This window comes from Castor canadensis, chromosome 2 (assembly GCF_047511655.1).
Source record: "Castor canadensis chromosome 2, mCasCan1.hap1v2, whole genome shotgun sequence".
In the NCBI taxonomy this organism is placed as follows: Eukaryota; Metazoa; Chordata; class Mammalia; order Rodentia; family Castoridae; genus Castor; species Castor canadensis.
In genome coordinates this window covers 6,693,912-6,721,032 of record NC_133387.1, presented here as the reverse complement: position 1 = coordinate 6,721,032, position 27,121 = coordinate 6,693,912, and the positions used below count along the sequence as shown (strand labels likewise).

Genomic DNA, 27,121 nt, shown 5'->3' with positions numbered 1-27,121 from the left:
AGCTATATGGCACCAAAACTGAATTAAAAGGATATAAATAATTCAAAAGCTTCTACACATCAAAGGAAGCAATTGTTAGAATGAAGAGACAAGCCAGAGAAATGGGAGAAAATCTTTTCAAGTTATTCATCAGGCAAAGGATTAATATCCAGAATACATAAAGAACTCAAAATATTTAACAGCAAAAGAACAAATAATCCAGTTAATAAGTGGGCAAATGAACTGAACAGACAGTTCTCAAAAAAAACACAAATGGAAAATGAATACATGAAAAAATGTTCCTTATCCACAAAGGAAATGCAAATAAAGTGACACTGGGATTCCATCTTGCCTCAATCAGAATGGCTATCGTCAAGAAAACAAATAACAAATGCTGGTGAGGATGTGGGGGCAAAAGAACCCTTATACACTATTGGTTGGAAGGTGAATTAGTGCAATCATTGTAGAAATAAGTTTAGAGTTTCCTCAAATAACAAAATGAAACTCACTATGATCCTGCTATACCACTGTTGGGCATATACCTGAAGGAATGCAAGTCAACACACAACAGAGACAACTGCACACACCGTATACATAGCAGTGCTATGCACAAAAGTCAAGTTATGGAATCAGCCTAAGTGCCCATCAACTGATGAACAGATAAGAAAATCTGGTTTATACCCACAATGGAGTATTTTTCAGCAATAAAGAAGACTAAAATTATGTCATTTGCAGAAAAATGGAACTGGAGATCATCACATTGAGTGGGATAAGCCAAGCTCAAGACAAATACCACATGTTTTCTCTCATATGCAGAACCTAGAGCTAAAGAAATAAAAAGGGCATGAATGTAAATGAGGACTATTTGGAGAGGGACATGCAGAAAGTAGGAAGGGAAAGGAGAAGGCATATGGGGGGGAGTGTGATTGAAATACATAGTGTGTTTATGAAAATGTCATGATGAACCCCACTTTAAAAACTGCAAGATACTAGTACAACCACTCTGGAAAAAAATTTGGAGGCTTCTTAAAAATCTAAACATTGATCTACCATTTGATCCAGCAATACCACTCTTGGGGATATACCCAAAAGACTGTGACACAGGTTACTCCAGAGGCACCTGCACACCCATGTTTATTGCGGCACTATTCACAGCCAAGTTATGGAAACAGCCAAGATGCCCCACCACTGACGAATGGATTAAGAAAATGTGGTATCTATACACAATGGAATTTTATGCAGCCATGAAGAAGAACGAAATGTTATCATTTGCTGGTAAATGGATGGAATTGGAGAACATCATTCTGAGTGAGGTTAGCCTGGCCCAAAAGACCAAAAATCGTATGTTCTCCTTCACACGTGGACATTAGATCAAGGGCAAACACAACAAGGGATTGGACTTTGAGCACATGATAAAAGTGAGTGCATACAAGGGAGATATGAGGATAGGTAAGACACCTAAAAAATTAGCTAGCATTTATTGCCCTCAACGCAGAGAAACTAATGCAGATACTTTAAAGCAACTGAAGCCAATAGGAGAAGGGGACCAGGAACTAGAGAAAAGGTTAGTTGAAGAAGAATTAACCTAGAAGGTAACACACAGGCACAGGAAATTAATGTGAGTCAACTCCCTGTATAGCTATCCTTATCTCAACTAGCAAAAACCCTTGTTCCTTCCTATTATTGCTTATACTCTCTCTTCAACAAAATTAGAAATAAGGGCAAAATAGTTTCTGCCTGGTAGCGAGGGGGTGGGGGGAAAGGGAGGGGATAGGGTAAGTAAGGGAGGGGGTGGGGGTAAGGGGGAAGAAATGACCCAAGCATTGTATGCACATATGAATAAAAGAAAAAAAATAATAATAAAAATTTGCAAGATTCTTAAAAAGGGAAGTGGGGGATATAGGAGAGTAATAGAAAGGGTGAACATGGTCAAAGTATATTATATGCCTGTGTGGAGATATCATGGGGAACCATTCACCTTGCACAATTAATACGCACTAAGAAAACTTTTTTTAAATATTTCAAGCTTTTATTGGTACATGTGCTCATGGGGGTGGTCACTCTGGGAAAGCAGGAGTGGTTTTCACAGGAACTGAGTTATGCATCATTAATTCCTCCCACACATCAGGTAGGGAAGTTTTTGACATTCAATGATCAGACTAGGACTTTTCATTTTCCATGGGTGTAGGGGCTACAGGTCAACAAGACCCAGCTGTCTGTCACGAGTAGTTCTATTCACATCAGTGGATGAGGATGTGGGGTGTGGGGGAGGGGTGTGGGTGTGTTGGGTGTGTGGGGGTGGGGGGTGGGGGGAGGTGTGAGGGGGTGTGGGGGGTGTGAGGGGGCTGGGGGTGTGTGGGGGTGTGTGTGTTTATATCAACATCCTGTTCACATTGGTGCTATATACAGGCTGAGGACCAGGACCAGGACCAGGCCTGTCAAGAGTATGCTGTTGATGTCAGATATGCATTCACTTTAGCATTTTCCCTTCTTTGCATACCTAGGAGCCATTGCTGGCCCCAAAGAGGTGTGTGGCCTGTGGGTTCGGCCAATTTCCATTCATTCCAGAGGTCCCTCAGTCTTGCATGTAAGAATGGTGGATATTGAAGTAGAACCGTGTCCCCTGAGTGCATTGGAGAATAGGGGAAGCAAGCAGAGCACTGAGTTCTGCACTGGAAAGGGACAACTGAGGGAACCTACTGTTGTCTCAGCTCTCTCAGACCCTGGCAATGTCACGCCCCTGCAGGAGGGATGAGGCTGCAGATATCAAGTGACCACCCAACCTGGGCTCAGAGTTCTGGTCCTGCCCAGCAGTAAAGCACACATTGGAGGTGAGGCAGCTGCTGCAATGGCCAGCCGTGGACTTGGAGCTTTCAGAATTTACATGCAGTGGGGTTCACCTCCAAGGACAAGGCCACTGACCACACACCCTCCGTCATCTGAGGTCTCCTCTCCGATTTCTCAGCAGGCCATGTGCCGCCCTCTCCGTCTCACACGTGCCTTTTGTGGTATGGTGTCCCCAGGCTCCTTGATTAGTGATAGCTCCTTGTTTTCAAGTCCCCAGAATAGCTCACTCTCAAAACAATAGGGCCCCTCTCAGGAGGGTGATGTGGTGAATGATGCAATTGAGTTCTTCACCAATGCTGATCTGCCATACAGGGAGAGTCACTGTCACACCAAATCCCTGCACTGGGTTCAAAGCTTATGAGAACTGTGAGTTCTTCTGCAGCAAGGACTGCGGGTCTGTTATCCACAGGGGCTCCCTGACTTACCTTGTGGCCGCAGCTTTGGCCTCCCCTCCACCTTCACCCCCAGGGAGCAATGAACTATTTCCCTCTTCTCTACACTGGTCACCTCTCTGGCTGCTCACGATTTCTAGCCATCCTGTCACCTCTTTCTTGGCTCCTGATGCTTTTCCTCCATTCTCTCCCAGAAATATAGTCTCTCCTTTGTTAGCCTGACTCATCATTCATGGAATCACATAGAAGAAATTTCTAATCTTCTATTTTACCCCAGAAGTTCACGTGTCCAAGTTTTAATTGGAGAGGTGATAAAAAAAATATTACTTCAGTTATGGAAAGTTTTGTTGGGAAATTGGAGGAAAACTAAATACTTAATTTTTTACAAAACATGAAAGTTCTTTCATTAAGTTGTAAAACAATTGACCATAAAATAAAAGCTTTTAATGTAATACCATATGTTAATTGATTGAAAATTGTCCAGGAGCTTTTCTTTAGTGCTAGGCGATAGGAGACAGTGCCCAGAGGGTGATGAAGTCTAGGGTGAAACTTCATAAATCATCTCCTTCTCAGAAATGGCAGGGTGAGAGATTGGTTTTGGAGTGTGGGAGAGGGCAGGGGTAACCACTGCACTACTTTCTGCTATTGTTATTACTTTTCAAAAACAGGAAACAGATTGTTCTCTCTCCCTTTGGGCCCATGATGACCAGATATGACCTACACTCCTGCTTCCTCGTTCTGCTCTGTAGCACCAAGCAAGGTCTCCTTCCTGCAGGTCCAGAGGGTTTTCTTCTGTTGATATCATTAGGTGGTCCCTAAGTGGAACTAGCTGTCTTCCATTCAGATAGAAGGATTAATACACCACTTTGCCCATGGTTCCTGCTCTGGTCTCTCATTAGGGACCAGAGCCATGTACTAGGGAGTCCCATACCTTTGGGTAAAACAGAGGCTGTTTTGTCATATTTGATTCATTTCTGTGCATTTATTCCATTTCTTTCAGCCTCCTGCAGGGCAGAAGTGTCTTTGACATCCTGTTATTTGCTAGTAGCATTTGAACTGAGAGAAACGCCTTAAGCATGAGCGAAACAACTTCTTTTTTTCCAGCACAAGGTCTTGGCTCCAATGCAATCATTCTCAGAGTGTTTTTCCAGAACTACCACACCAGTCTCAGGTCCCTGCCCTCACTTTGTAGTTTAACAAGTCCCACAGGTGGCTCTGATGCATAAAATGCTTGACTTTTTCTGAACTGTAATATGTACTTCATAAAAATGCAGAGGAAAAACCTACAGTAATAATCAGTTTCGAATTTTTTTGCTTCTGCAAAGAAGTAAAACTTTGTCAAAGAGAAGAGCCCAGTTAGCCCAGGCATTTTATTCAGATGGATTGTCTGTATGCTATTATTCCTCCCGTTGTCACGTCACTAACAAGGCCCAATTTCCCTCACTAGGGAAATAGAAGTGTAGGGCCTAAGATGTAGGCACAACCCCCTCTTCCCATAAGGGAAAGGACCCAGACGGGAAGGTAGAAGAATAAAGCAATCAAGTGTGTGTGCCCAGGTAGGGCCTGGTGGAAGGAAATTACATCATCGGGACTGTGCCTTTGAAGGAGATATTGGGACCCTGGCTTCTTCTTCTCTCTTTATTTGCTTCCTGGCTACTGTGAGGTGAACAACTTTTGCCTTTCTCTTCCACCATGATGTGCTGCCTCACCACACGTACCAAAGCAATGGACCTTTGGACTGAAACCTCCAAAACTGTGAGTCAACATAAACCTTTCCTCTTTTTAAGTGGACTCTCTCAGGCTTTCTGTTATAGTAATAAGCTGACTAATACAGGGACTGAATGTCAAGTCACTCAAAACATGTCATTAATCAAAATTTGTTTTCAATTACCTCAAATATAGTATTTTTCCCATTATTACTAAACAGCAAGGAGGGTGCCGCCCACATTTCAAGAACAGAGGTAGAGGTTGCTGTTGCCATAACGCCCTCAGCCTCAGAGAAAAGTTGGGAAGGCCATGTGGTACGTTCTAGAAACTTCTCAGCTGTATCCCAGAAGAAAGAAGGGGGAAGATGGTGAGAGAGGGCTGTCTTGTCAAGGCTGTGATAATGATGACCTTTAAAGTGTGTTATTTCTAAAAATATGTCTACATCTGGGTGAAGAATGAAAAACAGGATTAGGAACCCATTCAGTAGAATGAATGAAAAACAGGATTAGGAACCCATTCAGTAGTAGGTATTTCCTCCTTGGGGGGGCCATAGTAGCTATGGAGAGTCACAAAGAAGGTTTCCAGCCTACAACCTCCTGTGATAATATTTCTAAGCTATACAGAAAATATAACATAATAACACTCAAAAATAACTTTGACGGTGCTAGAAAGTGACCAAAGGCTGGCAGACACCCTAAGGGAACTTGACCCCATGGAGGGAGACCTCACCAGCCCACGTCTATGCATTTTCTCCAGGAGACCCAACCACCACCCAGTCCTACTGCAATGACCGGACAGTGAAGGGGTGGAGTTTGAGATGACCAAAGGAGGTGGACATTGGAGGAGGAGGTCCCCAAAAGAGAAAAGCCACAATGTGGAGAGTGGGGTAGGGGGAGGAGGCCAGAAATTATGCATTTGAACTCTTTTCAAATCCTTGGCCAAGCTCATAGAAGAACTCACATGGAAACCAAAAAAGCAGTTCAGAGATGCCCCAACTCCAGTCCTCAACAAAAAACTTTAAACAATTTTAACAGGGTCTGAGCTTATGATTTGGCCAGCTATAAAATAGCTTGGATCCTTATATAAAAAACAAAACCAGTTTTAGTTGGAGAGAAGGTAACTTAAATCATTACATTGGGTATGGAAAATTTTCTTCGAAAAATGTAGGGAAGAGATTAAAAATTAAAGGTATTTCAAGTATGGAAGCTCTTTCATTAAGATGCAAAAAATCACCATAGAAGAAGGGCCTTTGCAATAACATCAATGACTGGTTCACTTAATTAATTAACTAATTTTTTACAGTACTGGGAATTGAACTCAAGGCCTTGTGCTTTCTTGGCAAGCATTCTACCTCTTTAGCCACATGGCCACCACTATTTATCTTAGTTTATTTTTCAGATAGGGTCTTGCACTTTTGCCTGGGCTATTCTTAGATCATGATCCTCCTACCTCAGCCTCCTGAGTAGCTGGGATTATAGGCTTGTGCCACCCTGCCCAGCCTTAATTCATTTTAAAATTGAAAATTTTACAAGTATTTTTCACAGGTAGTAGATGAGAAGCATAGTATAAGAAACATTGTTCAATAAATACTTTAGGGATGTTTTGTCTTAAAGTATTTCCAAATTTATGAGAGACATTGTAAATTCAGCACAAAATATCAATTTGTGGAGTAGATGCTTTTAAATCCTTTAAGCCTATCAGATAAGAGTTTCAGGTAGATGTTTGACGTGCATCCCTTGTGATGTAAGTCTCACTCTCACAGTCTGTGCTGTTCCACTTCTGATCTCTGCTACTACTTTGCCTCCATTGTTTCCAAAGAGCGTTTCATCACCCTCCCCAAGGTCTCCATGGGGAAAGAGTTAATGAGCGATGTCCTTTTTGCTCCTTCTCTGCGACTCAGAGAACAGAGGGAATAATTGAGACCACATTGACAGCAGACCATTTGGCACCACTGTGGATGAAGGCTGAACTTAAAACCTTCCTGAGCCCACAAAACCAAAGACTTAAAAATAGTCTTAAACCTCGCTTAACCTCCAAACATGCAAAACTTAACTTGGATCATGTCTGGTAAATAATTGTGTTAGATGAAGCCAAACTTAACTTCAGCCAATCATAAGTAAGCACAAAACACGACTATGTGACTAGGGACTTTCCAACAAAGTAATTTTTCTTTTTAAAAAAAAGCAGTTTTGTAACTGCAACTGGTTCAATCCTTTATTATCCCCATTTTGTTTCCACAGCCCGCTTGTGAATACTCGCTTTGGATATATTGTCAGCAGATGAGTCAGTGTTCTCCAGTATGGGGTTCCCAATCCATGCATTACTTCTTTGTTAAAGAAAGCCATTTTGGGGGGGAGCAGTTGGAGTTTGAAATAAGGGCTTTGTGCTTGCTAAGCAGACACTCTACCACTTGAACCACACCTCCAGCCCTTTTTGCCCTAGTTATTTTGGAAATAGGGTCTCGGCTTTTTGCCCAGGCCAGTCTAGACCACACTCCTCCCATTTTATGTTCCCTTTTGTAGCTGTGATGACATGAGCATGCCACCATACTCAGCTTTTTTCTGTTGAGATGGGGGTCTCACAAACTTTTTTTGCCCAGGCTGGCCTGGAACCACGATCCTCCCCATCTCAGCCTCCTGGCTAGCTGGGATGACAGATGTGTACCGATGCACTCAGTTTATTGGTTGAGATGGAGTCTCCCAGACTTTTCACCTCAGCTAGCTTTGAACTGTAATCTTCCTGATCTCAGCCTCTCCAAGTAGCCAGGATTATAGATGTGAAGCATCAACACTCAGCTCAAATAGACTTTTAAAAAATTATTCTATTGTGTTAAAGCTTACCTTTTTAAAAAATCTCCTTCCATTGGACTTTCTTATGGAAGTGTTTCCCATCCCATCCAAGTTGGTTACTCTCTTTGATACTGGGTTTACCCAGTACAGAGTGGTTACTATCTTGCATTTTTGTTACTGTTTGTCTCTCTCCCCCAGTAAAGGCTGGCAGGAATCTTCTCCTTGCCCACTGTGGATGCCAAGTTCCCTGAATATGTGAAGTCCTCAGCTTGCCCTTGGGATGTCTGTCCTACTTGGCCACAGCACAGGAGAGCCCAAAGTCCTTGCCCCTTGTGGGGATTTTCTGAGATGGCTTTCTCCTACACTCTCCATGCCGTGTCACTGTCCTCTATTTTCACCCCATCTCATGCACACTTGTTAAGGGCAACAAATGCTAGCTAATTTTTTAGCTGTCTTACCTATCCTCACCCCTCCCTTGTGTGCTCTCGCTTTTATCATGTGCTCAAAGTCCAATCCCATTGTTGTGTTTGCTCTTGATCTAATGTCCACGTATGAGGGAGAACATACGATTTTTGGTCTTTTGGGCCAGGCTAACCTCACTCAGAATGATGTTCTCCAATTCCATCTATTTACCAGTGAATGATAACATTTCGTTCTTCTTCATGGCTGCATAAAATTCCATTGTGTATAGATACCACATTTTCTTGATCCATTCGTCAGTAGTGGGGCATCTTGGCTGTTTCCATAACTTGGCTGCAATAAACATGGGTGTGCAGGTGCCTCTGGAATAACCTGTGTCACAGTCTTTTGGGTATATCCCCAAGAGTGGTATTGCTGGATCAAATGGTAGATCAATGTTTAGCTTTTTAAGTAGCCTCCAAATTTTTTTCCAGAGTGGTTGTACTAGTCTACATTCCCACCAACAGTGTAAGAGGGTTCCTTTTTCCCTGCATCCTCGCCAACACCTGTTGTTGGTGGTGTTGCTGATGATGGCTATTCTAACAGGGGTGAGGTGGAATCTTAGCGTGGTTTTAATTTTCATTTCCTTTATTGCTAGAGTGCTGAGCCTTTTTTCATGTGTTTTTTGGCCATTTGAATTTCTTGAAGTTATTTTCATTCAGTGCCCAGAAGATCTCACCCCACGCTCTTCTTGCTTTTAATGTTTCTGTTGAGAAGTCTGCTGTGATTTTGATGGGTTTACCTTTGTATGTTACTTGTTTTTCTCTCTTACAGCCTTCAATATTCTTTCCCTAGTTTCTGAACTTGTTGTTTTAATGATGATATGCCATGGGGTAGTTCTATTTTGATCTGGTGTGTTTGGTGTCCTGGAGGCCTCTTGCATCTGTATGGGAATATCTTTCTGTAGATTTGGGAAATTTTCCATTATTTTTTTGTTGAATATATTACACATTCCCTTCACTTGCACCTCTTTTCCTTCTTCGACGCCTATGATTCTCAAGTTTGGTCTTTTGATGGAGTCAGTGAGTTCTTGCATTTTCTTTTCACAGGTCTTGAGTTGTTTAATTAATAGTTCTTCAGTTTTTCCTTTGATTACCTTTCATCTTCAAGTTCTGAGATTCTGTCTTCTGTTTGTTCTATTCTGCTGGATTGGCCTTCTGTTTTGTTTTGCAGTTCTGTTTCATTCTTTTTTCTGAGGGTTTCCATATACTGGGTGGTTTCCTCTTTAATGTTGTTTATTTTTGTCCTGAGTTCATTTATCTGTTTATTAATTGTGTTCTCTGTTTCACTTTGGTGTTTATACAGTGCTTCTATGGTTTTTTTTTATTTCTTCTTTTGCTTTTTCAAATTCTCTGTCTTTGTTGTCTTGGAATTTCTTGAGTGTCTCCTGTACATTTTGGTTGACCCTATCCAGTATCATCTCTATAAAATTCTCATTGATTACCCATACTATGTCTTCTTTTAAATTATTCTTTGGACTTCATTGGGTTCTTTGGCATAGTTTATCTTCATTTTGTTGGATCTGGATCTGAGTATCTGTTTTCTTCATTCCCCTCTGGTTCCTGTACTAATTTTTTGCTGGGGAGAACCTGGTTTCTGTTTTTTCTGTCTTCCCGTCATTGTTCTTGGTGTTGTTACTGTCCCTGTACTGTGTGCAATTAAGTATCTTCTAGCTTGTAATAATAACAATGGTAATATTTAGAATGGAAGGGTGAGAGGAGATGGAAAGCAAGAAGTTAAAGAAAAGGGAAAAACAAATAAACAGACAAGTAGGAGAAAATGAAACAAGGAATCAAACAAAAAAGTTTCAAAGGTATAAACAGGGAGCCTTAGTGTACTAATCAACAGTAAGCTGAACAGGCATTAGAGAGACAGAGAGAGGACTGAAAATAAAAAATAAAAAGAATAAAGAGAAGAATAAAAATAAAAAATAAGTAAATGAAAGAAATATATATATAAAAATAAAATAAAACAAAATAAAATAGATAATAAATAAATAAATAAATAATAAATTAAAAACCTCCAAGTTCAAATGCAATGAAGTTTCAGTCTTAATAATTTTGGTGTCTGTCTCAGTCTCCAATCCTGGAGATGGTACCTCAGATGTTGTTCTGTAGTTGTCTCATCAAAAGGGACACATAAAGTAGAACAAAAGTGCACAAAAAAAACAAAAACAAAAAACAAAACCCACAAAGTGTCCCAAGTTCAAATGCAATACAGTTTCAGTAAGTTTTTCAGCATGGAGGTGTAGTTCGGTTATTTTCTCATCAGAGGTAGGGAGAGAGAAAAAAAAAGAGTCTGGAGACAGGTCTGTGAATGGTATCTGTGGCTGTGGCTTGCCTGCCCGCTGCTGTCAGCCTGCTGTCGCTTGCAGCGTTATTTATGCAGATCTCAGGGGTGAGCTTAACACTCACCTGGCCCTGCAGGCTTTGTTTGTTCAGAGTTCTCCTGTGTGCAAGCCTCTGCTACAAGCTTTCCCCTTTCCAAGCACTGGGGAAAGTGACACTACACCATTTTTCAGGCCTGCGTGTTTGTTTACAGCTCACGTGGGAAGTGGATCTTCCCCTATCTCCTGTGGAGTTTTGCTCCCTCCACCACTCTCACAAGCTTTCCCGATTCTGGTTGCTTGGTGCACGCCCCCGCTCCCACCGGAGCCTCTCCAGTCCACCCGTCTTATTTACAGTTCCGGGAAGGATTCCCTCCCCCCAATCTTCGGCACTCAGTGCACCCCACCCTCTTTCCCGCGTGTCTTTATTGTTCTTATTGCTTATTGCTCAGTTTCTCTTTTTTCCCCGGGTGGGGGTTGGTCTGTCCAGGGGGCTATGTTGCTCTGGCCCAGGCTTGTCTGTGGGAGTACCGCGGTACCATTAAGCTCACCTTGTCCCCATCTTCCCAAGCCGACTGGGTGCGGGCAACTGGCAGCCCAGGGGCCTTCCTGGTTTCTCTGTTTAATGTGAATTGGAGATGCTCTGCGCCAGCTGGAGGTGTGGAGGGGTCAAAGTTTTGCCTCCTCTCGGTGGTTTTGCCTGGAAGGTGTGTCTCCAGTGTCTCTCCAAGATTTCACTATAGGAGACATGCTTTCTGCTTCCTCCCTCTAGCCACCATCTTGGAATCCAAACATAAGTTATAAAACATCCTCTGGTCAATCAAACCTGTCAATCACCCTAGCCCCTCCTGCAAAGACCACCCTGGTTGTTCCACTCTCACAACCTATAAATTGCCCTTTGAAAAAACATCAGGGCTTTTGTGCCATCTGGCCAGAGCCCACCACTTTCTGTGGTGGTATCTCCTCCTGTCCATGCTTTCTTTTCCTTTTCAATAAAACTTTGCTACTACTTTCCCATCAGTGTGTCTCCATTCAATCTTTACTCAGGATGCAAGGGCCTGAGATATTCTTGACCAGGGTCTTCTGAGGCCACCCACAGTTAAGATCATAGAACATAAGGAAAAGGTGGGAATAACAATTATGACCTCTCAATCTTCGTCTACCTGGAAAGGGCCTGCTGACCTCTCCTGCCAGCCTGGAACCTCTAGGGTCTTCTACATCTTGAGGCCAGAGATGGGGTCCTCCTTCTTGCCCAGTTGGGTTCTTGACACCCCACCCTGAATTCTTTCATCATTCCTCCAATCCCAAAGGGGATTAGACCCGTTTGTTATGGTTCAAGAGAAAGGGCTGTGCTTTCTACTTCCTTCCCTGTTCCTGCTCACTGTCATCTCCAGCCCAGTATCTATATCCCTGCCCATGTGCCTCTCCCTCAGCCACTGCTGTTACTGATCTACCCAGGGTTCTTTTTCTACATTGGAGATAGAAATCATGAAGAAGCAAGCAATATCAGCCAAACATGGCTTTATTGGAGGTTTTATGCTCAAGCACAAAAGAGACAGTGCACAGTGAGGGTTTCCAGACTGGATTCCTGAGAAGGAGCCCAGCACAGCTTTTATAGTCTGGCTGTTGTCCTGAGCAGGTGCACTTGGCTGTTGTTGCACACAACACAGGATTTCTGCACACATACTGTCTTCTGCTCTCAGCACAAGGTTTTCACTCAGTATAACAATCTGCTCATGTCCATCTGTACTTGGCTTGCAGTATGGTGGACGGCTTATCTCTGCCACCCAGGAAGGTCATATATGTGTTAGAATCAGGCATTCTGCTGGGGTGGCAGGAAAGTCTCTCACAAGCTTAGAAAGAAGTTGGTGGTTTCAACATATATCTCAGAGAACATAGCCTATTAAAATAGCTTACATTAGGAATGAAAGTTCTGGGTGGGAGTCTGGGCCTCCTTCTTTTATCTAACTGCTGTGTTCTACCCACCACACACTACAGGAACCTTACCAGTCTTTATACCTGCCCCCTTCATGGGCAAGAATGAAGCCCAAGTTAACAGCTCACGCTGAGGTGCATCAGCACTAACAGACTCAGACCCCAAGAAATGTAGTGTCAAAGAAGTGAGAGGTCCCATATTAGGGTGGCATGCTGTTGGAGTAGAGCAGAGGGAGGGCCCGAGTGCTCTGGGGAAGCCACGAAAGCCCTGGGATATAAGCCAGGCACCCTAGACCAAGAACTCTGTCCATCTTGCCACACCAGGTGCCCTGTCCAGGGGAGTGGGCAGTGTTTTGTGGGAAGAGAGCAAGCAAGCAGCTTGCCAGACACAGGGGTGCAGCAGCTGAAGGGACTCTTCTGCTCACATCCAGCATGAGCGCAGATGAATGCCCTCCCCAGGAGGTGTCTGTGAGTCTTCTCAGAACCCTTCTGGATTTGGGATAGACCTTCCGACCAGGACTCCTTGATGAGCACCTCCTCAGAGCCCTACCCCTGGGCTATCTGTTTTTCCTGTGCCTCTTGAAGCAGAAAGTTCTGCTGGGAGTATTGGTAAGCCCCATCGGTGTAACAACAACCTTCATTTTCCCACAGGATTCCTTCAATTTTCTCCATAAGTTCCCGCAGCTGGGCCTCCTGCTCAGCTGCCTCCGCCCCGTTATTGAAACCACAATGGCGCCGCTCACATATCACATCCAAGTTGGCAAGGCTCTGGTTGTCGTTCTCACGCACATAATCTTCCAAGGAGTCCCCGGCCAGGTCTTCCTTCCGGGTGAACACCAGGATGGTGTAAGCCAGGATCCCTGCTCCAAAGACCTCTTGGAGGCGTCTGACGGCATGCTGATCCTCTTCTGTGAACCGGCCCAGCTGTGTCACCAGGAGCACCGCGTGAGGCCCTGGTGAGGAGAAGGCTACAGCTTGACAGATCTCCTCAGCTGTTACTTCTGGCTGGACCCAAGAGGACAAAATGTCTGGGGTGTCGATCACCTCGAGCTCTTTCCCATCCCATTCTCGGCTCCCTTTCTGAAAGGTCTTGGTCACTGGTCTAGTGCTGAGTTTAGACTCAAACACTTGTCTGCCAAGGATGCTGTTTCCTGTTGCACTTTTCCCACTTCCTGCTTTCCCCACCAGAATGAGCCTCAGTCTCCTTGGGAAGAGTTCTTTCTCCCTCAGACCTAGAAGAATTAGAAAGAATTAAAAAAGAACTGGGATCAAAGCCCATCCACTCTGCTTATCAGAAGCCATGTCTCAGGGGCTCTCTAGAACCTGTGGGGCAGATTGTCTAGGTTGAGGCAGGAAAGACAAATGTCAACATCTGACTCTACAACCTGCCCTGGTCTCGCATTCTTAGCCTGTGTCCTTGAATTTGGGTCTAGACATTCCTACCCAGAGGGATATCAGAGCCATCACCTTGGAGGCTTGGAGATGCCAACCAAACATTGAAAAACCTAGATTTTGGATATGCCTGACAGCGATGGGCAAGAAGGGAATTCTCTTCTTCTGGCCTTTCAGGTGCAAAGACCCAGTGCACATAAGCAACAAATAGAGGTTTCCAAGTGTGGTCCCCACTGAAGACATTGATGGGTCTCAGGTCACAGAGCACTGTAGTTGGACTCTACATTCTTCTGAACCCCCTCCCCCAGCACCCAAGGATTTTGCCGTGCTTGCCTGAACCCCTGGCTGACTGACCTACAGATCAATTCTAACAGAATGACATTGGTTTTCTCCAGCTTCCCAAACAAGGCTGGAAAGGAGTTTGAGTGAATGGGTGGGAGATTCAGAGAAATGTAGATGGTCAGATATCCCTTCCTGCCTGCCCAGCCAAAGCAAAGTTGGGGGGAAAAGACTAACTCCCATTTGAGCAGCTGACACCAGCTCCCACCACGAGACTTGAAAGCCGAAAATATCACTTGAGATCCAGAGAGTAGTTGTTGAAGGAATATCTAACCTTGCTGAAAGAAGCAAGACAATTTAGCATATGTTGATTTGCCTATGTGGGAGATTAACATGACATGTTTCTGATGGTCCAGGCCCTTCAAATTCATAAAGCAAAAAAAAATCATTTATGTTAAAATACATAATGAATTACAAAGAAATTCTTCTAGACAAGAAAATGGGTGAATTTCATACCAGGACAGATAGCAAAGTTGAGCCCTTGAAAAGGCTGAGCCCAGTTCTGAATAATGGCCACCAAGTACATTCTGTTTTGTCACACAGTACTGTCAACCCTTATGACCTTGAGGGCTCTAACATCAGAGCCAGACAAACACCCACACACCCCTGCCTCGGCCCAGGCACTGTTTCCATTACACCCAATACCGACATAACCTTCCCACAGAGTGTGAAGACCCTTTTCACTAGGACTGGCATTTCTTGCCTCCTTTTGCCCACCATACATATTGGAAGTCTTCTTCCTTAATTTTGGCCAGCAGAAAGAAGGGTCCTAACCCAAAGGCCTTTTTCCTCATCTTAGCTGAGGTCATATGTCTCTGTGATTAGTGCCTACAGCTGCATCTCCAATCACTTCACGGGTGAAGCATGTTCCACCTACACACCATGTGTGCCCTTCTGCTCCTTCCTCTGGTTTGCTTCTGCTAGAAAAGTAGTTTTACCTCCTGACAGCTCTTGCATGGGGTCCTGGGGCAGCAACCCTGAGGGAATCTGTTCATATTCTTCTTCTTCCACCTAGAGAAAACAATAATAAATTTTACTGATTTTCTACTTGCATTTTAAGGGGCACCTGTCTTTCTCTTGCCAAAGGGAAGGGTGTTTGCACTGGTTTATGGGGGAGTGCTGAATGATGAGAGGGCAGGAGTGGGGCTGAGTCACTCTGCTGGTTTTAGGGAATCCTATCTCCCTTCAACCCCCAAGTCTGGTCTCCACCAAAGAGATTTCAAAGAAAAAGGGGCCACTGGTGTGGAACCTGAGAAAACAATGGAGGTTTGGAGGGCAGGGTCTGTAGTTGTGCAGGGAGAAGGAGGAACTGACCCAGAAGCAGTGGGACCCTAATTCAGTGGGACCCTGATTCTGTGGGTCCCAGAGCATCAGGAAAGTCTGTGCCACAAGTGTGCCTGGAAAGCAGGAAGTTCTGGGGGAGTTCAGTTCTTCATCCTGGGGCCACCCAGGCTTCATCTTTGGACAAGGTTAGGAAGTGAGGATTGAGAGTGCTGAGAGCAGGTGGCTGGGAATGGCTGTTGGGAAGAAGATGACAGCCATAGGGACCTTCACAGTGGGAGCTGGGCACCTCAGTGATAGATGGAGTTGTGGCCATCAGGTAGGAGGCTCACACTTCCTGGGCCTCGACGTCCCTTCAGGGTGAATGCTGGGCATAAACTGGAAAAGACCAAAAAACCTCTGCCTCAACAAGGTCACAACGTACTCAGGACATTTTTAGAGTCACTCTTCATTCTCTTTCCAGATTAGGGCTATATCATCCCCATCCAGGACCTTCCAATGTGTCCTTGCTTCATGTACCAACACAGTTCTCTATTTCAAGAGCCACAGTGCTGCATCTGCTTGATTTTTTTTCTGTGGGATTAAGGAGATACCTACCAGTCCAGGACTGCTTTTCCAGAATGTGTAGGATTTTCCTAGCCAGATTACACTAGACCAGGTGAAGACACTGGGCTGTGTGGGACCCTACTACAGGAGACCTCAACAGACACAGTCTTCTCACCATAGCATTGCTGATATTTTGCTCTGTTCACCTGACAAACTCCTCTGTCCTCCCTGATTCCCCAGGAGCTGGCTAGAGGAAGGCCACAGGACATGGCTTTGTGATTGTGTCATTATTCAGTAAATGTCAGATCTAGCAAGCTAGGCTGGGAATGGAGGTAGTGCAGGAAAGTTTGGTAACTTCCCAGGAAGAGAGGGGAAGCAGGTCAGATGGACAGCCTCATGCAAGCCTGGTCAGTGGCACGAACACAGTATCCTACCTGTCAAGGAGACTCAGGGAACAGGGAGGTCACTGCCTCCTACATGTATTAACCAGGGTCTGAAAACTACAGACGCTCTCAGTCTTTTCACCCCTGGCTTCCTTATATCCCTGGTGAAAACTGAAATCTCACTTTACCCTTGTAGCCTCTTTCGTCCTTCAGAAAGAATGGGCAGCTTAATGGAAAATAATGACTGGGCCCACTGAGGCTGAGGGGACTGAGGAGCACTGGAGGCACCTGGCAACAATACTTATGGATCCTGTACTGGTACCTGGCATGCCCCCTGACTCTGCCCCTCAGAGCCTCACTGCCTCATCCTAGGCCCTGCCCCACCTTTCACAGTGCTGCACCCCTGGGCACACTTTGTGAGTTTTGTTTTTTGGGTTTTTTTGTCTCCAGCTGAGAAAATGGAGCAGATGTTATCACCCTTGTTATGTTGCTCAGGAAGAAAACAAGACTCAGGTTGAGGTGTGGCTCGGCGGTAGAGCATTTGCCTAGCGTGCACAAGACTCTGGGTTCCATCCCCAGCACTACAAGAAAACAAATCAACAACAATGTTCTTCTCTGAATCACAGAAGCATCTTTCCAAACATTGAGCTCATCACAGGACCTGACTTCTTTTAACCTCTTTCTATCATATCACATAGCACAACACACATGAACACACACAGAAACACGCAAACACTAACAAATGTAATGCATGTACACAATTCACATATACACCAAGAGAACTCACATACACAGTTCTGTAAACACATATGTGCACTCAAACATGACACACACACCATTCAAAAACACACATGTAAACACACACACGCACACACACACTCAGACTTACCCCTAGGCTGGCAGACAGGCAAGAGGAATGGCTACATTTCTGGTCTCTGGTGACCACGTGTTCCTGTGAAGTCTCAGTCTCTCCCTTTGGAGCGGATACATTGTAGTCTCCCTTGAGGAACGAAGGGAAGAGCCAGAGGACAGATTCCAAGATATATGATCTCATGTATGAACTCATGGAGGACAAGACCAAATAGTTGCTTGTATTTTTCAGCAAAATGTAGTCTGAGCTCAAGAACTGCCCTCAAAAGAGCAGCTTTGACTGTGAGATGAGAAACAGGAAATGGGTAGGAACACAGGAAGTCAGGCGCTTGCACTTTAAGTCCTCAAAAAAAAAAGTAAAAAAAAAAAAAAAAAACCCTAAACAGATTCCAGTGTTGGTCTGTTTTATCCTAATCAAGTATGAAGCTCAGAGACTTAAGCAGCAGCCCTCTCAGAAAAGCTTGTGCTGGAGACACAAACTATTGATCTCCCTTTTAAAGCCTTGCCCACAATGTCCTATGGGATCAGTAGGGGGCAAACATTCATAGTCCTTTTTCTCCCCCAAGCCCTCCTTCCTTGAAATATCTTTCTTTTTCTAAGAGCAAGGACTAATAACTCATTCTTTCTAAGACATAAATCACTGGTAGGAATTTTAATTGCTATATCACCTAGAGGATTGCACTCTAACAGGAGAGCAAGTGCAAGAGGACGTCTTGACTGTATGATTACAGTGATGGGGTGAGGAAGAACAGTGTTCTAGAGACAGAACAAGAGAGAAAAAAACCTTAGGACCCTCAACACAAAAACAAGCCAAACCCATTTTCTCGGACCTTCCCCACACATCTGACCACCCTAATAAAAAGAAGTCCCCTGAAAGAAAGAATCCAGACAATCTAAACATAGGTGATGACATTGTTACCATGCAGTTCAAAATGTTAAGATTCCCTCCAAAGTCTCCATCTGTTCTGGTAAATATCCATGCAGGTTTACTGCAATTGTTACATAGTGTTTTAATCTTCTAGCTCTAGCTTTTCTGCAAGTGCCTTAACATGACTATGTCTTAGAAGTTGTGTGTTGAGCTTTACATTCCTTCCATTGCCTAAGTAATGAAAATATTGCTGCTTCACTCAGAATTGAAATAAACCATCTATTTTCAATACTAATAGTTACTATTTTCTGCAAACTGACCTTGGAGTTGCCCAGGCCTGCTCTGCTACAGAGATCAGCCTAGCATTTAGCTGCTGAGATTTCAGAAGTGTTTGTTACTGCAGCATAATGGAGCCCAACCTGACTACTAAACACAGAATGTAAATCTGACTTTCAACTTTTTTTTTTTTTTTTTTTTTGCAGATTCTCACTTTTGGTGGCTGTTTTTCTGGAGAAAGTTTCCTAGTCTCTGATCATCAATTCAAATATGGAAATACTAGGGACTAAAGTGAAGATGGCTTTCCTCCAGAGTGTTTGTACATATTTTATCAGGAACTGAGGAGAGATTGCTGGTGCTACTGAACTGAGACCACTTTAGCCTATCCTGGGATCTCTGGCTTCATCTGCCACTAAGTGACAATTTAGGTGCCAGAGAGTACACCTGACATTTCACTTGCCCTCCTTTCCTTGGAATTGACAGCTCACCGTTCCCATTTCAATTTTTAAGTTTTGCTTTATTTTTTTAATTGCTTTTTTTGAAACAGGGTTTCATTACTCAAGATCTTCCTGCCTTAGCCTCCTAAGTGCTGGAATGACAGGCTTGCACTGCCATGCCCAGTGATTTCTGATCATTATTTGTGTTTCACCCACATAATGCTAGCCTTCGCTTCCAGTAAACCAAAAACTGTTGTCTTGTTGCAGATGGACCTCTCTGTGCCAATCTCTTAAACACAGCACCTCTACACAGAATGTGTCTTACATGTGCTCCATGTGTGCTTCTTCCATACACCTCAAGGATGTGACAGACATCACCTGAACCATTTTTTTAGAGGTGGTCAAGAAGCTATTAGGTTTACACATCGGGAGTCTAGAAAGGATATGTGAAAGATCTCGTGAGGAGGACCTTGACTATTTGGATTGGAGAAGTAAAGACAGATTGTCAATGAAGAAGTCTGCAAAAGAGGAAGGAGTGCCACGGGTTCTGATTTCCTCCTTTTCGAGACCTTCCTGTTTCCAGTCTCCTGTGCCAATGAGATCTCTATAAGTGTATATTCTAAAGTCCTGAAATTGACTCTGACCCCCAATGCTCTCCTTCCAGGATTTGCATTTTGGACAAAGAGCTACAGCAGCTGGGTGAGAGCTGGTAACTGAAACCCCATCCTGTTGGCCACGCACAGCCTCCACCCAACTGCCATGGCTCCTCTGTGCAATCACCACTGAGCCAGTGCTAGTGTGGCCCCTGTCTGCTCTCATCAGTTAGATGACTCATTTTGTCCCTGTGGTTATTTTGGTGCTTCTTCTGTGGCACACATTTCGGTAGAGAGGATTAACACGAGATTCGATGTCCTTCACACTTCATTTCCATGACCACATGTGTGTGTGTCACCATATGTTTTCTGTTGCTATAGCTGAATACCATGGACTGGGTAATCTATAAAGGATATAAGCTTATCTGTCTCGTGGCCCTGGAGGCTGGGAAGTCTAAAACCATGGTGAAAGCATCTGGTGAGGACCTTCTTGCTGTATCATAGCATGGCAATGCTATCCCATGAGAGACAGAGAAAGTGTGCTAGCTCCGGACTCTTCTAAAGCCATTGTTGCCATCATGGGTGCCCCATCCTATGACCTCATCTAATCCTAACTATCTCCCAAAGGGCCCATCTCCAAATATCACTGGCATGAATTTGGAGATTACGTTTATAATACATGAACTTTTGGGGAGACACATTCAGACCATAGCAGTCTATCTACATGCTTCTATACCAGACCTCCTTGTTCTCAAACCTCCATTTGTTCTCTCAGCAGCCTCCTTGCCATCCAGGTTTTATGTCTACTCAATGGTAGCATACTTTTCTTCCCTCCTTTACTGGACACCCAAACCTCTAGCCATTGGAAGAATTTTTCCTAGCCTCTTCATGCCTCTTTGAAGAGTGCTAGTGCAAACTTTCCATTTTAAGTTGCACCCACATATAGAGCTAACCAATACTTGTTCTCCCTTGGCCTTTTCCTTCTTCTGTCTGCAAGTCAAGAGAGATTCCCTATGTGGCCTCAGGTATGAACTGGGGCACCAGCACTGGCACAACAGTGCTGAATGCATGGACTTTGGGCTACCTGCTCAGGATCTTGTTTATGTCACCTGCTCCTACTGATGCTAACTGGAGCTATGTCTGCCTTATGGACCAGCTGCTGCTACACTCATCTCTTCCTGCTCATGATGGCCAGGTCTTGCTATTCCATGGTGTCATGTTCTACCTTTACCAAATAACAGAGCTTCAGGTACTACATCTTCAATTTGCTCTAGTACTCATTCCTTGTCTGGGCCCTACTAAAAGCTGAAAGCCTGTTTGTCACTTGGTAGGCAGGTCTGAGCAGCAGACCCATAATGGACTACACTGCTCCAGGACCCAAAGCAACCTCAGGCATTGTGCTTGCTTCCCAGTAGGGGATGGCAGAATCCATTATTTTGGAGGAGTTCTGACAGGACTGAGACTACTGGGGACCACAGGTTTTACTGGTGATATAGGACCTTGAATATTCATAATTTTTTTCTATCGCATGCAATGTGAGTCTTACCAGGGCCTGTTAATGTACTGGAAGTTCTTCTTCTCTAGCCCAATGGTATGTCCTTCAACATATCAGTTATATTTCTTTTTCTAAAAAATTCTTTAGTGGTTGTCCAGGAGTTAGCAGTACACATGTATAAATAACCTAAGTCTGTCTTCAAACAGCATTAAGCTGTTTCATGGGTGGCCCAGGTGCTCTGTACTAGAGTATTCCTAACTCCTCCCTCTGACAGTTACTACAGTTCTGTCATTGGTTTCTCATATCTCTGTGCTATTCTTGTACAACACATTGTTACTACTGTGCTATGAACAAACCATTATCTAATACACCTATATTATGAAAAAGAAAAGGATATTATCTTTATTCCTTCTCTAATGTGTTTTTCTTACACCTCATCTAAGTGTCTGAGCCACATCAGTTTTCTTCTAGCTAAAAACTGTTCTTCTTTGGTGGCAGTGGGGTTTGAACTCAGGACCCTGTGTTTGCTAGGCAGGTGCACTATCCCCTGAGCTACCCTGCTCACCTCTTTCAAACTTGTATTTTTAGTAGTTTCTTCTGCTCTGCTCTAGCCTTGTTGGACTTACCTCAGTTACTTACATGTTTTATTCCTTCTCTTCTCTTCACAAATCATTTGAAGAGCTGCTACCAAAATATTTCTCAAAAAAGATGTCTATTAATAAAAAGATCTTGATAAATATTTTTTTTGTTGAGATGGGACCCTAAGAACATGTAGCAGAGGCTACAACAACCAACTAAATACATGACCTGCTCTCAGTTGGCAATGGACGAATTTTTGAGTATTTATAATAATGACAAATAAATATCAGTAAATAGCTCTTTAAAAGAATAACCCTGCATTACTAAGTAAGAATTCAGGGATAGTTGTACATTAGGATGTTTATGAATAAAACTGACAATGATAATAAACCCAGAAAGAAATGCAACTTGGCCATCCACTTTAATGTGGCTATGGCTTGGCTGTGGTTAAATGTGCCCCAACAGTTCATGAGTTGGAACCTTGGAACCCAGTGTGATTGTGTTAAGAGGTTTGGTACGTTTAAGAGGTGGGACCTTGGGGGAGGTCTTTAGGTCTTTGGGGGACTATCTTCAGAAAGGATTAAGGTAGGTCTCCTGGGACCCCAAGATAGTTCTCCCAAGAGTGAGTTTCTAGGAAAAAGAAAAACAGTAAGCCTGGTTGTTCCACATAGCTGGCTTCTTGTCCACCATGTGCTCTCTCCCTCTCTCCCACACATACACCCACCATTGTCATACCGTCTATTGTTGGCCCTTACCAGAGCCAAGATGGTGCTAGGGTCATGCCCTCAAGCCTCCAATATGGGAGCTAAATAAATCTCTTTTCCTTATAAAGTATAGAGCCTCAAGTATTTTGAGATGATAACAGAAAATGGAAAATGCAGATGTTGAAAGGGCAATTAATAAAATTCAACAATCATTTCATTGGCTTAAAATTTCTTAAGAATATGAGATAGATACATCTATCTATCTCAACCTCAAATCCAGCATCGTATTTATTTGGGAATTAGACAACACTTCCAACTTAATTCAGGAAAAGAAAACATGTAAGCAATGACTATCAGCCCTGCAGTTGTCTGAAACTGTGCACTGCAGACACAAAATACCAAGAATTATAAAAGTGGATGGAAAATATTATTGTTTATGAATAACATGGACATCAATCTGGAAAAATAAGGCGAATAAATTGATAAAGAAAGGTAAGAGAATTTAGTCGTGTGGTGAATACAAATTCAACTATAATAATTCACCAACATACAAAAGTAACCAACTGGAGAGGAGGGGAGGTGACCCAAACAATGTATACACATGTGAGTAAATGTAAAAAATGATAAAATTAAAAAGTAACCAATTAGAGATAACTCATGATTTAAAAAACAAAAGATAAAATAACTAAGGATAAAATTATTTTGTGTGGATAATCTGATTATACATCTGATAAAATCAAAAACATAAGCACAAATGCTACAACAATAAGAGAATTTAGTAAGTTGGTGGATGGTAATTAAATTAAAGGTATGAAAATTTACCAAAATTCAGCAATAACAAATTGAACATAACTTATGATTTTTAAAATAGCAAACAGATAAAATACCAAAGAATAAACTTTTCAAATATGTAAATTCTATATGAAGAAAACTTGTACAGATATGTGGCAAAAGAATTCTCATGTACAATGCTTGATAAAATGCAAATTGGTAAGACTACTTTGAAAAACTGTGATCTTATCCATGAAGGCTGAATGTTACACAGATAACTGGAATCCAGCCATTCAACTCCTGAGTACACATGCAGCAGAAATATGTGTTCAACAAAAGATAATGCTTACTGTATTTACATTAGAGTTATTCAAAATAGCAACAAATTGCAAACAACACAAATATCCTTAACAATATAGCCAAATGTATTCAGCTACACCCACCCAGTGGTATAGGATTCAACAATCAGAATGGACCATATATATTGCTCAGCATGCTATAACATGGATAAATTTCAAAGCCTAAAGCAAGTGAAAAAATGCAAAGGCTGTATCTTATAGTAGATAAGCCTGCTTATTTAAGATACAAAAAGGCAACTAATCTATTCTATAAGAGGTCAATCTAGGGGTGCATGCTGACAGGCACAAGGGACTTTCTGGGATGCTGACAGTGTCTTACTTCATTATATAGGTGTGGTTACCCAGCTGTGTTCAATTTATGACAACTCACTAAACTATGAATTTTTACACTCCAAGCATTACACCTCAAAAATCTTAAAATTTGAAAAAGAAGAAGATAACACTAATAGAAGCAAGTAAGCATCAAAAAATGCTATTGTGCAATGTACCTAAAAGGAGCATTCTGTACCACAAGAAGTCAGTAAATTCTTTTAAGTGCAGCTTTGAATTTAATTCAATGTCAGCCCATTTAAGCCACTCTGGAATATTTTTTTAAACTGGAGAAGCAAGTTATATATGTGGTTTAAACCACCTGCAAGCAGAGCCAGCTCCTCCAAAGCCTAAAACGCTAGCACTATGTGACACAGTCTATGGAGTCACAGTCAAGCTCTCTCCTCCACCTCAGCCCAAGTGATGCTAAGGCTGAAACCCCTCCTTCCAGCTGACTCCTCAGCTTCCCACCAACTCAGCTAGGATGATGAGACGGTTTTCTGGGTGTCTCAGACTGAATCCACAGGAGGCAGATCTGAGGTGGAGATGTGCAGGCATGAAACCTATGCAGGATTGCTCTTGGGAGCGTTACCTAAGGGACAGTGAAAGAGGCAGGAGACATGGGGTGGTGATGAGTGATAACAAACCCTAGAATCACATGATTGGCTCATCCAGGTCCTTTGTGTTCTCTCTCCCCCTCCCAACCTGGCAGCCTCAGCAAAAGAAGAAAGGAAGAAGAAGAAGGAGAAGAAGGAGGAGAAGGAGAAGGAGAAGGAGAAGAAGAAGAAGAAAGAAGAAAGACTCTCTCCCTAACAGATTTTCTGGCTGAGGATGGAGACTTTCTGTGGAGGAAGCACCTATGTCCCCAAACCAGTCAGCTGGGCTGATGAAACAGATGACCTGAAAGGAGATGTTTCAACGACTTGGCACAGTAATGATGATGATGTCTACAGAGCACTTCGAGTTGACTGTCCGATCCTTCCCACCGCTCTATGGGATGCTCGGGAACCCAGTATCGACCCGAGACATCTTCCCAAATCGCCACCCTACACTGCTTTTCTGGGGAACCTGCCCTATGATGTGGCAGAAGACTTCATTAGGAAATTCTTAGAGGATTAAATATCAGTGTAGTTCGTTTACCGCGTGAACCCAGCAATCCAGAGAGGTTGAAACGTTTTGGTTATGCCGAGTTTGAGGGCCTGGATTCCCTGCTCCGTGCCGAGTCTCACTGAAGAGTCCCTAGGTAACAGGAGAATTCCAGTGGATGTTGCTGGTCAAGCGCAGGAAAAGAAAGGGATGATCGTTCTTTTGGCTGAGATAGAAATCAGGATGCTGACAAAACAGACACCGACTGGAGGGTCTGTCCTGCCACAGACAGCTTTGATGACTACCCTCCTAGAAGAGGTGATGATATCTTTGGAGACAAGTATTGAGATTGTTACAATTCAGACCGGTATCGGGTTTGGGATGGGGATCCAGATGGGGATCATGACTGCCCACGCGGGGATATGGATCGCTATGGGGATAGGGATCGCCATGATGACCGAGGCAGCAGAGACTAGGACAAAGGTTATGATTCCAGGACAGGCAGCGGCAGAAGAGCATTTGGAAGTGGTATCGTAGGGATGATGACAGAGGAGGTGGGGACCGCTATGAAGACCGATACGACAGATAGGAGGACAGATCATGGAGCTCCAGAGATGATTTCTCTGGGGACAATTGCAGGCGTGGTGATAGAGGTCCCCCCCACCAAAACTCAAACTGATCTAAAGCCTAGGAGTTCTCCTAAGATGATTCCTCTGCTAGCACTCCCGGTCCAGTCGAGCGGCTTCTACCTTTGGAAACAGCTGCAAAGAGAAAGAGAAAGAGAAGTAGAAGAATGGCTACAGAAGGAGCAGGAGAATTTGCAGCATCAGCGGATGAACCAAAACTAGAACGACAGCCTCGAGAGAGACACCCAAGCTGGCGAAGTGAAGAAACTCAGGAATGGAAGGATTGTGGACAGGAAGTGAGTTATCACAGACTGGACCCTCTGCCACATCTGGCAGAAGTAAGTCAGACCAGGATGCACGAAGGGGAGAGTGCGAAGTCTCTAGAAAATGAAACACTCAATAAAGAGGAAGACTGTCACTCTCCAGCTTCTAAGCCTCCTAAACCTGATCAGCCTCTAAAGGTAATGCCAGCCCCTCCACCAAAGGAGAATGCATGGGTGAAGCGAAGTTTTAAACCTCCTGCTCGATCTCAGAGCTCAGACACAGAGCAACAATCCCCTACAAGTGGTGTGGGGAAGGGAGCTCCAGTTCAGACATCTGAGGAAGGACCAGCAAGGAAAGATGACAATAAAATAAGATGCATGAGTGTCTCAAAAGGCCAAACTGGGAACTCCAGCCGTGTTCCAGGAGATCAGGGGACAAAGACCTCTGGAAAGAGTCAGATAGGAACGATGGCAAAGAGGATCAAGACTCCAGATCTGCACCTGAGCCAAAGAAACCTGAGGAAAAGCCAGCCTCCACGTTCAGTTCTGCAAGCGAGCATCCTGCTCTGTGGATGGTGAAGATGAAAATGAGGGAGAAGAATACACCAGTAGACCTTTACATCCTGTGCTTTTTTCCTAGTCTCTCTCCACCCTGAAACATTCATTCAAGAACAAATCAAACCTCTACTCAGACGAGACAAAATAAAACTCACCATCTCCTACAAAAAAAAAAACCCTAGAGAGTCAGCTCAGTACGAGCTGATACTACAGGACAGGCCTCTACTCCTCTGTACTGACCAGTCATTGGACCCAAGTTTCCATGGGCATGGAGGATGACCTTGGATGAGGTGACCCTGGACAGCTGAGAGCAACCCTCAGGAATGGCTAATGGTGGGAGCAGGCTTAGGTGAGAGCTGTCAGCAATCAACTTCCTTCAGCTGGGAGACTAGGACTTTGGTCCTGAAATGGGGGAACAGGTCCATCTCAGAAGCAGGCCATAGAGTACACTATATTCAGCAAGATGAGGACTGTTTCACAGGGTCTTCCGAACCACCACTATTGTACAGAGCAGTGGCCATGACTTTGAAAATCTCCGGAGACAGTGAGCACAAGGAGGAAGAGATTTGCCTCAGGCAGAGCTGAAACCTCAGCCACATTACGCAAAGTGTCTCTCTGTGCTGTACACATGAACCCCTTCCTCATAGGCTCCTCTCTGTTGCTTCCAGACTCAGAGACTGCTCAGAGTGTCAGAGCCAGCTTCCTTGGAGAGCACACGAGAGCTCACCAGTCCTTCAGGAGAAGGTGAGGCTGGAAAGGAGACGATCACAGAGTGTATGGGATGGAAAACAGAGGGCATTGAAAGGGTGAAATAGACACCCCCTGCACGGGGTGGGGAGGCATGGGAGAAAGCTGAAAGGCTCCTGCACGGGAACTTCATGCACCTGCTAGTTAACAGGACAGCCCTGTGCTCAATAGGCACCTGCTAAAGGACACTACTTGCCCCCAAGGC

At 43.8% G+C, this 27,121-nt stretch overlaps 1 protein-coding gene and 1 pseudogene across 1 annotated transcript; one reads left to right on the top strand and one right to left on the bottom strand.

Moving 5' to 3' along the window:
* Positions 1–12,003: 12,003 nt before the first annotated feature.
* On the bottom strand, positions 12,004–17,555 carry Gimap6 (GTPase, IMAP family member 6). Its single transcript, XM_020184865.2, has 3 exons — positions 17,265–17,555; positions 15,104–15,176; positions 12,004–13,666 (listed from the first exon to the last, which is right to left on the bottom strand). Exons 1-3 carry the CDS (start codon positions 17,439–17,441, stop codon positions 12,981–12,983), a joined length of 936 nt encoding a protein of 311 aa, XP_020040454.1. The 5' UTR covers positions 17,442–17,555; the 3' UTR covers positions 12,004–12,980.
* A 6,749-nt stretch (positions 17,556–24,304) lies between these two features.
* On the top strand, positions 24,305–26,907 carry LOC141416891 (eukaryotic translation initiation factor 4B pseudogene; annotated as a pseudogene).
* Positions 26,908–27,121: the final 214 nt, after the last annotated feature.